We start from the raw sequence: 16,290 nt of genomic DNA on the forward strand, positions 1-16,290 counted from the left end.
TTGAAAATCTTTGCTGTCTTTTTTCTTTATACTACCACCAAGTATAAAGAGCATGTTTCTTTAGTTCTAGATTAGAACAAATATAGATAGATCACTTAGATAACCATGGTATAAGGCATCTTACATAATTTAATCTGATCCCCTTTTAAAACTGAATACTGAGGCTCAGAACTTGCCAATTTGCATAACTGTACAACCAACTGCAGAAATAGATAAAAGTAGAAGCTTCCTACCTCTTCTTTTGTAACCACATAGGGCAATGGACATAATACTGGCCTGATATATGTAGAGAAGTATAATAATTACTGTTCTTGCTATAAATAGCAATTACCCCCTTTTCATCCTTATAAATCAATTACCAACCAATCATAATAAAAGGCCAGGGGATCATAAGCATAAAGACCGGAACGACCGACAGCTCGAGAAGTCTCCATGAGGTCCATTGACCACCTCTCGGTCCCCACCCCTCGCCTGCAGGCGAACGGGTGGACCTCGAGGAAGTGGGTGAGTGGTGGCAGAGCAGGACTGGGGACTGGCAAGCAGCGGAACAGCTGACCTCTTGGTCCCTCGCCACCGGCCCGCAGGCTGATGGTGTCATAGGTTCGCCATCACTGCCTTAGAACTTAGATCTTAGTTTCCCTTAAACTAGGCTCCTCTGACCCCCAAATGCCTTTCAAAATTATGCTTCATTTCTGGACTCCTATTTAATCTACGCACAGCCTTCTCCAGATTTCCTGAACCCTTCTTAATGCTGGAACAAGAACCTCGGCAAGAAATACTTTCACTTATTATATAAATTCCAATTATTTAGAATTATGGTTATTTTCACATTATGGTCACTAGCAAGAGCTCAATAAACATTTCTTGAGGTTCTTGGCATTTCTCTGTGCCTCAATGCTTTTATTCTTTAAAAGGTAATGACATGTTACGGATCTAACAGGTTTGAGCACCACCTATTATTCACCAGTTAATCTACCAACAATTAAAACGTATACAACTTTTGCCGAAACCGGTTTGGCTCAGTGGATAGAGCGTCGGCCTGTGGACTCAAGGGTCCCGGGTTCGATTCCGGTCAAGGGCATGTACCTGGGTTGCGGGCACATCCCAAGTGGGAGATGTGCAGGAGGCAGCTGATCGATGTTTCTCTCTCATCGATGTTTCTGACTCTCTATCTCTCTCCCTTCCTCTCTGTAAAAAATCAATAAAATATATTTTAAAAATAAAAAAAAAATTAAAAAAAATAAAATGTATACAACTGTTACTTACATTTGATTCTTTGCTGCTTGCCTCTGGGCTTTTCTTTCTTTCCTTTTCTGATCTGGTGGCTTAGCAAAAACAATTTCAATATTCTCTCCTTCCAAGTCCTTGCCATTCATTTCTTCCATAGCCTTAAAAAATTAGATATTGATGAATATGAGGCCTTCAAAACAATTATGACCCATCTGAAGTTAAAAAAAATCATTTACCAAAGGGACAGATCCAAAGACTGAGAAATAGTGATCAGGCTATCAATCCCCAGAAGGAAAGTAGGGGAAGGCGGGGGTAAGGGGAAGAGATCAACCGAAGGACTTGTATACAGGTATATAAGCCAAACCAATGGACATGGACAACGGGGGATGGGAGCATGAGTGTGCGGGGTGGTGGTGGTGGGGGGTTAATGGGGGGGATGAGGACACATTTTTAATACCTTAATAAAAAAAAAATCATTTACCATTAACATTAAAAAGATTAAATAGGTTAGATTTTATTTAAAGGTCCAGCTCTTCAACTGATTGCCTTTTTTACTTGGTTTAGTGAGTTACACAATTTGCTAAGGACAATAAAGTATGAGTAGATTACCTGGCCAGATTTCCCTTCAATTTTTAAAAAAACATTCTGATTCTAGGATAAAATAGTCTACTTTACATGCCTATAACAATTCCCCGTTACTTACCTTGACAGCACCATCTCGCTCATCAAAATGAATAAAAGCATAATCTTTTAGTTTCTTCACTCGTTCCAGTTTCCCAAACTGACTAAATGCCTTTTCTAAAGTCTCTTCTGTTACAGTATTGGCAAGGTTGCGTACAAACAGCACTTTTACCTGAAATTTAAGAAAAAAACAGAAACTCCCTGTATATTTCCAGAGTTCAATTTTCAAAATGCCACCACCCATCCTGCAAAGTTAACTTTAGTCACAATCCATTAGAAGAATATCAGAAATATTTTTAAAAAGACTTAAGTTTTCAACTCATTTGGGTATATACCAAGGAGCTTGACTGCTGGGCACAAAACTGAATAGACATCTCACCAAAGAACATATACAGAAGGCAAGTAAGCATATGATGAGATGCTCAACATCATGTCATTAGGGAATTACAAATTAAAACAACAGTGAGATACCATTACACACCTATTAGAATGGCCAAAACCCAAAACATTATCACCACCAAATGCTGTTGAGGATATGAAGCAACAGGAACATTGTTGGTGGGAAGGCAAGATGGAATAACCAATTTGCAGAGCAGCTATTTAGAAAACTAAGCATATTTTTACCATACGATCCAGTGATCCAGCAAATTACACTCATTATTTACGCAAATGAGTTGAAAATACATCCACACAAAAACGTGTAGATATGTACAGAATCTTTATTCCTAACTGCCAAAATCTGGAAATAAGAAATCCTTTTGTAGGTGAATGGATAAACTCTGGTACATTCAGACAATGAAATATTATTCAATGTTAAGAGAAAATGAGCCAAGAAGCCACAACATGGAGAAAACCTTAAATGCATATACATAAAAGAAGGTAAGCTTTAAAAGCAACATATTGTATGAGTCCAACTATATGACATTTGGGAAAAGGCAAAATTATGGACAGTAGGAATATCAATAAATGCTAGTGGTTAAAGGGAGGAAAGGATGAATAGGCAGATCAAGGAGATTCCTAAGGCAGTGAAACTATTCTGTATATTACAGAGGTAAATACAGTCATACATTTATCAAACCTGAAGAATGTACAAACACCAAGAGTGAATTCTAATGCAACCTATGGATTTTGAATTATAAAAGACCACATACTCAGTAGTTATTAAATTAGTAATTATTTTGCAACCAAAATGGATGTGGTTATGTCCTAAAAATGTGAATACCATGCCCTCTGAAATGGCTGCTGACCATTTAACACTTAACACCGGTGGTTAAAACTAATTAAAACCTGCTTTTAAAATCTACTTAGCTGAAGGGAAGAGTGCTCAAAATATTAAGATAAATTCTTTCAATCCTGAAAGCTCTTAACAGTATAATTATAAAATGTGATCATTTTAGCTAAGGAACATTATCACTTGCTTCTAAAATACTCGAAATAGCATCCAAATTTCTTTATCTAAAGTGCTAACCCAGTGAGAGCTTAATAGCCAGGGGAAAAAAAAGAATCCTAGATAGCTTCTGTCCTCTAAACCTCTTATCCTTTCGTAATATTCATTCTGGCATTTCATTAGTGTCTTGATTTTAGGGAGATTCTTAAAAGACAAAGGCTACAATAACCTAACTGCAAACTGCATTACTGAGTAAAGGATTAATTCAAGAGATGTTGGTTCTCATAGAATGTCTTAACTGACTGCTGAAGCAAGATACCTAATAATAGCTAAACCTTGTAACTGCAGCAGCTCTGCTAAAGCCAATACAGTTCACTATTTTTAGGAGTAGGACTTCTGAACAAAAACCATGTAAGCTAATGGTGCCATTCTCAAAAACTCAAAGAAATTACTCCTAGAATCCACACAAAAATGGAAGTTAACTATCTCCACAGCCATGTAGGCTAACTACTTCATCATGAACATGACAACTACACAATTATGACCAAGTGCTCCGTGAACAAATTTCTATACTCACTTTCCATGCATTTAATACATATTTATTCTTACTAAAGAACACTTCTCTTTTTAAGAAATTATTGTTCAAAGAAAGTACACAATGGTTTTGTAAGTCATTCCTCCCCTGCCCCCACCCGTTTCTAAAGCCTTCCCCTCCCACTACCAACCCCTTTAAAAGATTTTTTTAAACTTGACTGTCATTACCTTTGCCATAACCTCGGGATCAGGATCTTCTATAGGATCGGCCCATTCAACAGTTCCAACATTTCCCCAAACCTTGACTTTACCACTCATTAACCTACGCCTTGCCTGAGCAGCTGTTTTGTGATCTTCATATTCAAGAAAGCAAAAGCCTCTGTTTTTTTTCTTGTCGTCTGGTTGATGGTATAAAATGACGTCTGTAAGACCCTCTGAAAGTAAGTAACCATTCCAGGAAAATTAGATAAAATAACAAGAACAAGTAGATCAAATGATTTATTTTTCTAATAATACATGAATATCAAAATAAAAAATAATCACTTATCTTTACAGGGGACTCTCCAGATAATTTACCTTTGCACAACACTTTACAAGTGTTCAAAAACATATGTGTACACACACATATACATACATACATATATATAAAATTAGATCTAAGGACAAATCTGCTTCCATTAATGAGGCATAAAATCTTTACATAGCTGCTTTAGGAAAATGGCAGTATAGTTCAGATATGGTTACACATTTTTCTTATCATGCAAGTAAACACCTCAATTTTCTTAAATTACTCTTTTCTAGCCTGAGATATTGATTAGCTTTATTTAAAAGGAAATAGGATATATTACTTACTAATAATGGAATTTCAAAAGTTCCTGGAGACTAATAGACTGATCAATTATTTGTTCAACATTCTAGGCAGACAAAAATGTTTTAATGAAAGCACCCTGTCATTTGGAAATGATTATAAAAATTGCTTTACAGCTCAAAGAAATAGTACAATACTGACAATGTATAATCTCTGCTTATAGCAAGAGTATCCTATCTAATAAAAGAGAAACATGGTAATTAGCCATACCTCCGCTACCCTTCCCATCGGCTAATCAGGGCGATATGCAAATTAACTACCAGCCAAGATGGCAGCCGGCAGCCAGGCAGCTTGAAGTGAACATAAGGCTTGCTTGCTTCAGTGACGGAGGAAGCTAATGTTCCCCGCCTGCCTTGCCGGCCTCTGAGCTTGCAGTTTGAAACACTGTTACAAATATAGAAGCTAAACAAAACCCCAGAAACCTGCTTTCAGCCAGCCGGGATCTCAGAGCTGGAGTTGGAACAGTGTTTCGATTATAGAACCCAAACAAACCAAATACCTGCTTTCAGCAGCTCAGAGCTAAAGCTGGCCCAGAATTTAAAAAAAAGAAAAAAAGGAGAGGTGGGGAGCTTCAATCACCCGCCAGCCTGAAAACAGCCCTCAGCCCCTCACCCAGACTGGCCAGGCACCCCAGTGGGGAGCCCCACCCTGAAGGGGGTGTGACCAGTTACTAACAGCCATCAACCCCTCACCCAGGCTGGCCAGGCACCCCAGTGGGGACCCCCACCCTGATCCAGGACACCCTTCAGGGCAAACCAGCCAGCCCCCACCTGTGCACCAGGCCTCTATCCTATATAGCAAAAGGGTAATATGCCTCCCAGCACCAGGATCAGCAGAGCCGAGAGGCCTCCTGGCACCGGGATCAGCGGACAGGGGGCAGCACCCAAACCCCCGATCGTCCTGCGGCTCTGTGTGTGACACGGGGCGGGGCCACAACCTCCCTATTCGCCCTGCTCTGTTTGTGACAGGGGAAGGCGCCACAACCCCCTGATCCCCCTGCGGCTATGTGTGTGACAGGGTGTGGCGCCCCAACCCCCTGATCAGCCCTGCTCTGTGTGTGACATGGTGTGGCGCCCCAACTCCCTACCCCCCACAGGCCCTACTCTGTGTGTGATGGGGTAGAGCCATAACCTCCTCATTGGCCCTGCCCTGAGTGTGACAGGGTGCAGCGCCCCAACCCCCTGATGGGCCCTGCTCTGTGTGTGACAGGGTATGGAGCCCCAACCCCCCTGATTGGCCCTGCTCTGTGCGTTGACAGGGGGTGGCGCCACAACCTCCCCATTGACCCTGCCTTGAGTGTGACAGGGGGCGGTGGCCCAACCCCCCAATTGGCCCTACCGAGCGTAACTAGGGGTGGCATCACAACCTCCCAATCCGCCCTGCTCTGCATGACAGGGGGCAGCGCCCCAACTCCTCAGTCAGCCCTGCTCTGAGCCCGACTGGGGGCTGCACCTAGGAATTGGGCCTGCGCTCTGCCACCCGGGAGTGGGCCTAAGCCAGCAGGTCGTTATCTCCCTTGGGGTCCCAGACTGCGAGAGGGCACAGGTAGGGCTGAGGGACACCCCCTTCCCCCCCAAGTGCACAAATTTTTGTGCACCGGGCCTCTAGTCTACACTAATAAAAGAGAAACATGCAAATTGGTGTCACTCCACTATGCTCACCAGCCAATCAGGATGACTATGCAAATTAACGCAACAAAGATGGCAGTTAATTTGCATACACAGGTAGGGAGTGAAGACTGAAGGCTCCAGCTGTGAGTGAAGACTGAAGAGGCTTGGTTTCTTCCCTGCAGCTGCAGCAGAGAAGCCAAGCCTCGCTGTGGCTGGAGGGAAGAAGCCTAGCTTTGAGGACTGGCTTCTCTGCTGCAGCCGGAACAAAGGCCTGGGTCCCGGGTGATGGAGGAAAACCAGTGCCGGCAGCCAGGGGAAGGAAGGCCTATTGCGCGAATCTTCGTGCAAGGGCTTCTAGTCTATAAATATATAAGCCTAAGCAACTGTTACCACCGGATGACCATATGACCAGCTGGTAGCTATGATGCACAACTGACCACCAGGGGGCAGACATTCAACACAGGAGCTGCTGCTGGTGGTCAGTGCCTTCCCACAACCTCCTGCAGCCGGCCAACCTCCTACAGTCCCTCCCCCTGGCCAGCCGGCTGGCCGGCCCTGATCAGCCCTGACTGGGACTGAGTAAGACAGCCCAATCAGCCCCGATTGCCGGGCAGGCCAAGGGACCCCCACCCATGCACGAATTCATGCACCGGGCCTCCAGTTCATATAATAAAAGCCTAATATGCAAATTGTCCCCTTGACATAGAGCTCAACCAGGGGGCGGGACCAGCTGGCCAACCGCCCACACCCTCTCCTTCCTCCCCCGGCCCTGGGAGGAAGAGAGGCCACAGCCAGCCCCAGCTAGAGACACTACCCGTGTGCAAATTTCATGCACTGGGCTTCTAGTTATTTCTATAATGTGGAAAAATCAAATCATTACACATCTAACACCCTACTAAGAGCGTCAACTACCACCTAAAAATGCATACAAACTCCCAAAGAAATATAATCTCCCAAAAACAGCATGTACAATAATGATTCTCAAGATAGTTCAAATCCCAGTTGCACTCCTTAGTAACTACTAACATTCACCAAATTATTTCCCTAAACCCTTTGTGCCTGTTTTCCTTATCTGAAAAAGTCACCTATCTCACCCTGACCAGTGTCGCTCACTGGATAGAACATTGCCCTCACAGGAAAGGGTGATGGGTTAGATTCCAGGTCAATGGCACGTACCTGGGTTGCAGGTTCAATGCCCAACATGTGCAGGAGACAACCAACCGATGTGTCTCTCTCACATTGATGTTTCGCTCTCCTTCTCCCTCCTCACTCCCTTCTAAAAAAAAAAAAAATAATGGAAAAAATATCCTCTAGTGAGGATAACAAAAATAAAATAAAAAGTTACCTATCTCATATGGTTGTAGTGAGAATACAATGAATGAGTCAATAAGTGTAGTGTTTAATACAGTGCTTGCCACACAGAAGTATGCATTTAGCTTCAGTATTAAAAGTTGTACCTCCTTCCAAATAAATCCAACTTACCTGTTACTTTGCTAAATTCTTCAAGAATCTGTTCCTTGGTTTTACTCTTAGGAATAGAGCCCACAAAAAGCCTATTGTTGGCAACTGAGATGCAGACACCAATGTGTTTTCCAGAACGAATTTCATGATTATTATACTGAAAGAGGAAAAAGTACACCCGTTTTCAAAATACTCGTAATATTCAGTAAGTGCTCATTGTAGAAAGATATGCATATCCCATACACAAATACAAAATCTTTTAAACAAATTAAAATGTCAACACTATGTTTCTCAAGTGTTTATCCTTTAAAAAGTAGTTATGCCCGACTGGCATGGCTCAGTGGTTGAGCATCAACCTATGAACCCGGAGGTCACAGGTTCAATTCCAGTCCGGGTTGTAAGCATGATCCCCAGTATAGGGTGTGCAGGGGGCAGCTGACCAATGATTCTCTCTCGTCATTGATGTTTTTATCTCTCTCTCCTTCTCCTTTCCTCTCTGAAATCAATAAAAATGTATTTATTTTGCTTAGCATAATGTTCTCCAGGTCCATCCATGCTGTTATAAAAGGTAAAAGTTCTTTCATTTTTACAGCAGCATCGTATTCCATTGTAAAGATAAACCACAGTATTTTAATACACTCATCTGCTGATGGGCACTTAGGCTATTTCTAAATCTTAGCTGTTGTAAATTGTGCTATCAACAATAAAGAATTAAATATATATAATACACACACACACACACACACACACACACATATTTTTAAAAGTTGCCATGGCCCAGCCAGTATTGCTCAGTGGTTGAGCATCGACCTATGAACCAGGAGGTCCTGGTTCAATTCTGGGTCAGGGCACATGCCAGGATTTCAGGCTCAATCCCCAGTAGGGGGAGTGAAGGAGGCAGCCAATCAATGATTCTCTCTCCCTTATCATTGATGTTTCTATCTCCCTTTTCCTCTCCCTCCCTCTCTAAAATCAATAAAAATAGATATTTTTTAAAAAGTTACCATGAAGGCACTGTACAAGGAAATTATAATCTGAGACAGATATAAAGATTATACTGATAAGACACAATAAACAAATTTTAAATTAAATTAATGCAAAAAAATTGTTAAGACCTTGAAATTTAGTAAACTTGATAAACTAGGAATCAGGTCTATAGCAGCTTAAATACAAAATAGTTGATTCCAGAATCCTTTAATTTCTATTTATACTTAAACCCATCCTGCCAACCAGTTGTCCTCATGCAAGGGAAACTGATTCAAATACCAGCAAGCTTTCTGCCTTTCTATAAACCAACACCTAAATTTATTTTTCCATCCCCCCTTAATCTCTTACCCAAAATAGCAATAATGAATTTTTAGCTTCAAATACTTAAGTCTAAAAGGGAGAATCTTGTTAGTCTAAATCCAATTCTACTCCCCCAATCCCAGTTAAATTTTATTAAGCCTGCAATAAAGTTGGAGGAAAAACAAGTGGATTGTAGTAATTACAAAACTACAGTAAAAAGTACTTAATCTTCATGTAACCATATCCTGTAGAAGAGTGAAATACTGTAGAGGCAAAACCCAGTCTGTCAAAGTGACAAATCAGTGTTAATTACAAACTAAAGTTCAAAAGTATTCAAGTTACCTGAAAAAGTGGAATATATATATATATATATATATATATATATATGTATGTTACATAGTTAAAACCACATCAAAATTTCAAGGTAATAATAATGGTGTCAGCAGCAACAATAGTTATTGATTAATCCTCCTCCATATCTGGCCTCAATATCTACCTTAAATGACATACAAGTGAAGCTATACAAACTAAAGAATCAACATGAATTTCCATACAACTTATAGATCCAGCGTGGTGGCAAAAGTAAAACCACCCTTCTCTCCCTATTATTCCCACTCTTAAATAACAGGTATATGAAAAGAAAGCATACATTAAGTCAGAAAATAGATCTCTTCCTATCTCTTTCCGCATCTCCAGATATTTAAAATTTAACATAATGCTCAAACACCCTTCCTTCAGTTCAGAATAGTTGTACTTCCAAATCTACTTACTCTGTTCACTCTACACAAGTCTGTGGTCATTATGAACCCAGGATTCTCTCTACTTATTCCAGAGACATTTTTTTTTTTTTTTTTTGTCTATTGAAAACACACACACAACTCTCAAAGGCTTCCCATCACCAAAAAGATAAAGTTCAAATACCTGTACATTATAAGTCCATCTTAAATGCCTTAATCTCCACAATATTATAATCTTAGCTATTTACATCATTTCTCAAACAACTTTCATACTGCTAACCAAGCCTCTGAATAAAATGCTTTCCCTGAAACTTCCACCATCCAAACTCCTCTGCATACTTGTAGATTTGAGCTCAACCATGAGAATACCCTACATCCCTAAATCCTATAAAGGTCAACAAAAGCACCCTTCTATGTTAATATAGACCAATAGTTCTCAACAGAAGTCATTTTTGACTCCCAGAGGACATTTAACAATGTCTAGAGACTATTTTGGTTGTCAACTAGGATTGTGAGCCTTGCTGCTGGTATTTAATGGATAGGTAGAGGTCAGAGATATTACTGAACATACTGCAATTCACAGGATAGCCCAGCATTTAGAAAAATGTATCTGCTCTATGAGGCTGAAAAATCATGCCACAGACCGTTTTCTCACAGTGTTTACATTCTATTTATACCAAAAACCTCTGCAAAGTAGAAATATATGGGTTACCCGCAAATAGTAGTTATGGCTGAATCCATTATTGCATGAGATTACAGACAAGTAGACTACAATATCCTATTCCACAAATAAGTTCACCTAATACAATAAATTGTTTTCTGCTATGTATATTTCCTAGATTTTTATCATCTAGCATCAAATAGGTTAGTGCAAATCAATGGCTTATAATTTGGTCATTTCATCTTTTTTTAACTCCAGGAGTTGACAAAAACAATTAAAATAAAAAAATAAATAAATAAATAAAAGCCCTAACCGGTTTGGCTCAGTGGATAAAGCATCGGCCTGCGGACTGAAGGGTCCCGGGTTCGATTCCGGCCAAGGGCATGTACCTTGCTTGCGGGCACATCCCCAGTGGGGGCTGTGCAGGAGGCAGCTGATCGATGTTTCTCTCTCATCGATGTTTCTGGCTCTCTGTCCCTCTCCCTTCCTCTCTGTAAAAATCAATAAAATGTATTTAAAAAAAAAAAAAAAAGGAAGGGAAGGAAATACAAAGTGTTTAAAGGGAGAAACAGGAGTTATTTTGAAGATGACAGGATTTGGTATAGCTTTCCCTTTTATATTTTTGTTCCCCAAATGTTCTAAGAGCAGGAACTGTTTAAGAAAATACTTGTGTGTGACTTTAATTTTACAAAAAAAATTTTAATTACTGGTTATACCACTCCCATCAATATTTATAATACTGCTTCTAAGTAGTAATGAGTGTTTCCATTATTATGGACAGAAGAAAAAGTTCTTCCCTTCCAATCCATTATCATGAGCCCTGCTATGTTTAATCAAGGCAGGGTAGGCAAAAGGTATATTTAGGATGGCTGTGGATGACATGAAGCTTTAACTATATAGTAAACTATATAGTTTACTATAAAGTAAACTATATCACCATATTATTTTACTAAAAAAAAAAAAAAAGACTTGAAACAAGGACAGCTAGCCTACAGAGCAGCGGTTCTCAACCTGTGGGTCGCGACCCCTTTGGCAGTCGAACGACCCTTTCACAGGGGTCGCCTAAGACCATCCTGCATATCAGATATTTACATTACGATCCATAACAGTAGCAACATTACAGTTATGAAGCAGCAACGAAAATAATTTTATGGTTGGGTCACAACATGAGGAACTGTATTTAAAGGGCCAGAAGGTTGAGAACCACTGCTATAGAGAGTAAACTGGCTCTCCAGTGAAAGTAAGCCACTAAGGAACAAAGATCCTCTGAACATATTGTTCAAGTAAAGCAAAGGTACTAGAAACAAACATTTAAACAATGTCCCATTTCCCACATGCAGATTAAGCATACACTTTCATATATATATGAATTGCTTAACTTTTCTAATTTTTCAGTTTTAAAGACCAATCAATCATCTTAAATTCAAAAATAAACTTCACATCCCAGCTGGATGACAGTGAGTTAGATAGTAGAAAGGCATTACAAAAATCTCTCAAGAGAGAGTCTAATTTGCTGATAAACCCAACTCTCAAGTGTTAGTATATCAGGACACTGTGATGGTTTCATAATTTTTAAAAAGTGAGGTCTTTCTAAACTCTTCTAGAAAAGTGGGCACTGATGTTAAGTTTTAGAATCTAGCTTTCAGATCCAGTACCTCAGTGAGGTGATCAAATAAAATAAAGATGAATTTTGAACATTAATCAATGCAATTTCACTATTTTAAACACCAAAACAGTTGTACGGTCTGGAACATTTCTGTCATCTAGGCTCAAAATAACAAGTCATTTTTCATTTCCTCATAGCCAGTCACAAATCCCCAGAAATTTAGCAATCTCAGATTTTGAATCTGATCCAGAAGTGGATGTTCAGTCCTAACTCTTCTTATAGCAGCAAAGCCATTAACCTGCAAGCTTGTCTACTTTATTTTTTAAACATTTAATTACAAAGTCTTCTTTACATACTTAACCAAAATTTACTTCCTCAAAATTCTACAATAACTCTATTTCCTCCCCTAAATGACAGCACTTCATTTATCTGCACACAATGTTCAAGACTCAATCGTTCTCTATATGCTTGATTAATAATCACTCCTTCCCTGATATTGGCAAACTAAAGTGCCTCCTAGAGTGTCACCAAATAGTGACATCCATAACATAATATTGTAGATGCAGACTGAGACTGAGGAGTTTATAATAAGCTAAAGACTATTACTAATCTTCCATTTCTAGACATCATGCCTCTATTAACATGTAGTCCATGATTACCTTAGCTTATTTGGCAACTATTCCACATTGCTGACTCACACTATAGCTTCCATGTGATATTAGTTGTATAGAACTTGTCTTTTAACCTTACTCAATTCCATCTTGCTGGTGTGAACTATCGGTCCACCAAAATCTTTTGAGATCCTGATATTGTCATCCAAGCCATTTATCACTTCATGCAGACTCAAGTCACCGAACATGTCAAGGACAGTCGAACTACACCCTTATTTTACTTCACTGGAAAAAAATCAGAACCAGCAATACACCACTGACTATTATTTCTCCCTTCAAAATCTTTAATCTCTCTCCTTTATATTGCTGCCTCTCTCCTGGCCTTTGCTCTCTTCGCCCAAACATCTGTCACTGTTCTGCCATTTATATCATGCTACCCATACCAAGGCTCAACATTTTAATGGCAACTTAGCCCAGCATCATGACTAATGCTTTCTGGCGCTGACTTTATACAAGTTTCATCTCCTACTTCTTTCCACCAAACACACTGCTTTAACTAGAGTCACCACCTATTTCCTTCACTGTCCTGCTCAAGCCTCTTTATCACAAAGCCTTCTCTAAGCAATCTATCCTTTCATCCCTCAGTGACCCTTGGAACCATCTGTGTCTACTTCAATTGCAAATTAGCCTCACATGTCCTGGAAACACTCAAGTCAAGAGCTGAATCAAACTACCTTATATGCCCATAATAAAAATTTTCACAGTAAATCCACTAAATATTTGCTAAATTGCTACTAAAATATTTTTGTGGAGCTATCTTGTCAGCTGCATTCATCAAAATGGCTGTGCACATGTTACAGTGGTATACAACCACTTTGGTAAATAAAACCGTCAGTAGTTATAAAACCGTTAACTTTAAATATGCAAATAGAGATCAACCATTCCAGTGTTTGTAACACAGGCACTATTAGTATTTTCAGCAGGATTTTTCCATTACACAGGGGTGGGCAAAAGTAGGTTAAAATACCAGCCATCGTTACCTAAAAGATAAAACATAAGGATATAAAATAACAACAATATTAATACAAATAAGTAATACAATAAATATATAATACAAGAGTAAACTCTGTTTAGAGAACTCACAACTATAAACCTACTTTTGCCCACCCTGTATAGGACTGTAATGGGCATTGCAACGCCAGTGGCCTTAAGCTCCAATCCTAGTACCATACCACAAATACATACACACACACTTGCCTGCTTTTCCTCCTGATCTTTGTGACAATGCCAACCGTTACATCTACTTCCAAATATTCCCCAGGGGGTGAGGGGAAAAGCTTCATCACCACCACCATTCCCCATTAATCTACAATAATCCCCTTGACTGAAGGTAACATAGAATAAATCACTGCAAATGGAAACTAGAAAACCTTTCAATAGAAAAATGGCCCACAGCTAATACAGGAATATTATAAATTCTAGGGTCATAAATAATGGATTAGATGACACTGGCCTGCCAGTCAGGTTATTTATCCAGGATCTACTGCACAGTGGCACTGTTCTGACAGGGAACACAGCCCTGGCCAATGTGGCTCAGTTCGTTAAGCACCATCTTGTACACTGAAGACTCACTAGTTCAATTCCTGGTCAGGAAAAGTGGTGCGTGTGGGAGGCAGCCGATTAATGTTTCTCTCTCACATCACTGTTTCTCTCTCCCTTCCTCTCTCTAAAATCAATAAAAACGTACTTTTTAAAATACAGAAATAAATGTCAGGGAATAGAGGGGAAAAAGAGCTTATATCCTGATGATGAGACATAAGCAAATAAGTTATACAGTCAAGAAATAATTTTAAGTACATCTAAGCATTCTATTTTATCAAGTTCATAATACCATTATGGGGCAACTGGGTGCTTGGTGCTCAAAGTCAGAAAGGCCTTCTAAGACTTGATAAGAAGGCAGCAGTCGTGATAACTGGTTGAAGTGTTAAAAAGCAGGACAGCAGAAGGTAACCTTGAGATGGAAATAGAGCTTATGTGCAGGACAAAAATGGCAAAGTATGGATGGAAGGATAATAAAGAGTAAGAGGAGAAAGGTTAAGAAGAAACTTGAAACAAAAAAAAGAAACTTGAGAAGATAGGACCTCTTTTGGAAACCATTATTAGAGTTTTCAGCATGGGAATGGTTGTGATCTAAATCTATGTTGCTGAATGGTTAAAACTGCAAAGAAGCAATAAAGAGCAGTGAGACTAACTAGGGGGATTCTTTGAAGAGTACCTTAGACTAGGATGACAGCAGTGAAGATACTGTTGCCTTAATTTGTTGTATCTAGTTAACAATAGGCACTCCTAAGCAAACCTAGTATCAAACTGAAGCAGTATGACCTCAGCAAGCCACCCAGCCAATTTACTCTTCTGCAAAAAGAAAATAATTTCATGTACCTTGAAGAATGAGTTGAGATGGTGCCCTACATAATAAAAGCCTAATATGCTAAGTGTCCAGTCATCCATTCAACCAACCAAAGTGTAATATGCTAATGATATGCTAAGGCCGCTCAACTGTTCGCTATGACGTGACCACCAGGGGGAAGAAGACGCTCCGACCATTAGTTTAGCTTGCTGCTGGGGGTACGGCCAATCAGGATCCAGACTGAGCAAAACTGGCTGGACATGCCCTGGAGCCCACCCGCAGTCCCTCCTCACCCTGATTGTGCACTGGTGGGATCCCTAGGCCTGGCCTACGCCCTCTCGCAATCAGGACCACTTGGGGGATCGGAGAGCTGGTTTCGCCCAATCCCACAGGTCAGGCTGAGGGACCTGGGCTTCTAGTTTAAAGACAAAAATGGAGCAAATAGCACAGCTCCTATGAAGCATTCAAATGGTAGTTATTATTCACCTTTCCAAAAATTTAGTTCTAAATTATCATCATTTGGGGATGAATTTTTTTTAAATATATTTTATTGATTTTTTACAGAGAGGAAGAGAGAGGGATAGAGAGTTAGAAATATTGATGAGAGAGAAACATCAATCAGCTGCCTCCTGCACACTCCCCACTGGGTATGTACCCGCAACCAAGGTACATGCCCTTGACCAGAATCAAACCTGGGACCCTTGAGTCCGCAGGCCGATGCTCTATCCACTGAGCCAAACCAGTTAGAGCTGGGGATGAATTTTTTATTCCCCAAAATCCAAGGCAAATATTGGCTGAAAATGAAGTCATTTAAGTTTGCAGTCACTTCTAACTCCAAGCCTCTTCAACAATTAATGTCAATTAACCCATTTTTACAAATAATTCAGGGGCAAATTTAAAATCTACAGTGCTTTTAATCTATGGAGGAAATTCATTGCTGCATTGCCCTATAACTGGTTTGGCTCAGTGGATAGAGCACTGGCCTGCAGACTGAAGGGTCCGGTCCCGGGTTCAATTCCAGTCAAGGGCACATGCCCAAGTTGCAGGCTCAATCCCCAGTAGGGGGCGTGCAGGAGGCAGCCGATCAATGATTTTCTCTCATCATTGATGTTTCCTCTCCTTCCTCTCTGAAATCAATAACACACACACACACAACAACCTCATCCAAATCAACTTGAGTTTTGTATTTTAGAATTTTTAATTTCCTCAA

General features: G+C 40.0%; 1 protein-coding gene across 5 annotated transcripts in view; it reads right to left on the reverse strand.

Annotated features, from left to right (window-relative positions):
• Window positions 1-16,290, reverse strand: part of SYNCRIP (synaptotagmin binding cytoplasmic RNA interacting protein) — a 31,555-nt gene that overhangs the window by 6,510 nt on the left and 8,755 nt on the right. For all 5 annotated transcript variants that reach the window (XM_081094394.1, XM_081094392.1, XM_081094391.1 and 2 more), the window contains 4 exons: window positions 7,793-7,928; window positions 4,061-4,266; window positions 1,934-2,083; window positions 1,267-1,388 (listed from right to left, as the gene is read on the reverse strand). In XM_081094394.1, coding sequence (XP_080950520.1) covers window positions 1,267-1,388; window positions 1,934-2,083; window positions 4,061-4,266; window positions 7,793-7,928 — 614 coding nt within the window. The remainder of the gene's footprint in view (window positions 1-1,266; window positions 1,389-1,933; window positions 2,084-4,060; window positions 4,267-7,792; window positions 7,929-16,290) is intronic.

This window comes from Myotis nattereri (assembly GCF_964212035.1).
Source record: "Myotis nattereri genome assembly, chromosome: 6".
NCBI classification, from domain to species: Eukaryota; Metazoa; Chordata; class Mammalia; order Chiroptera; family Vespertilionidae; genus Myotis; species Myotis nattereri.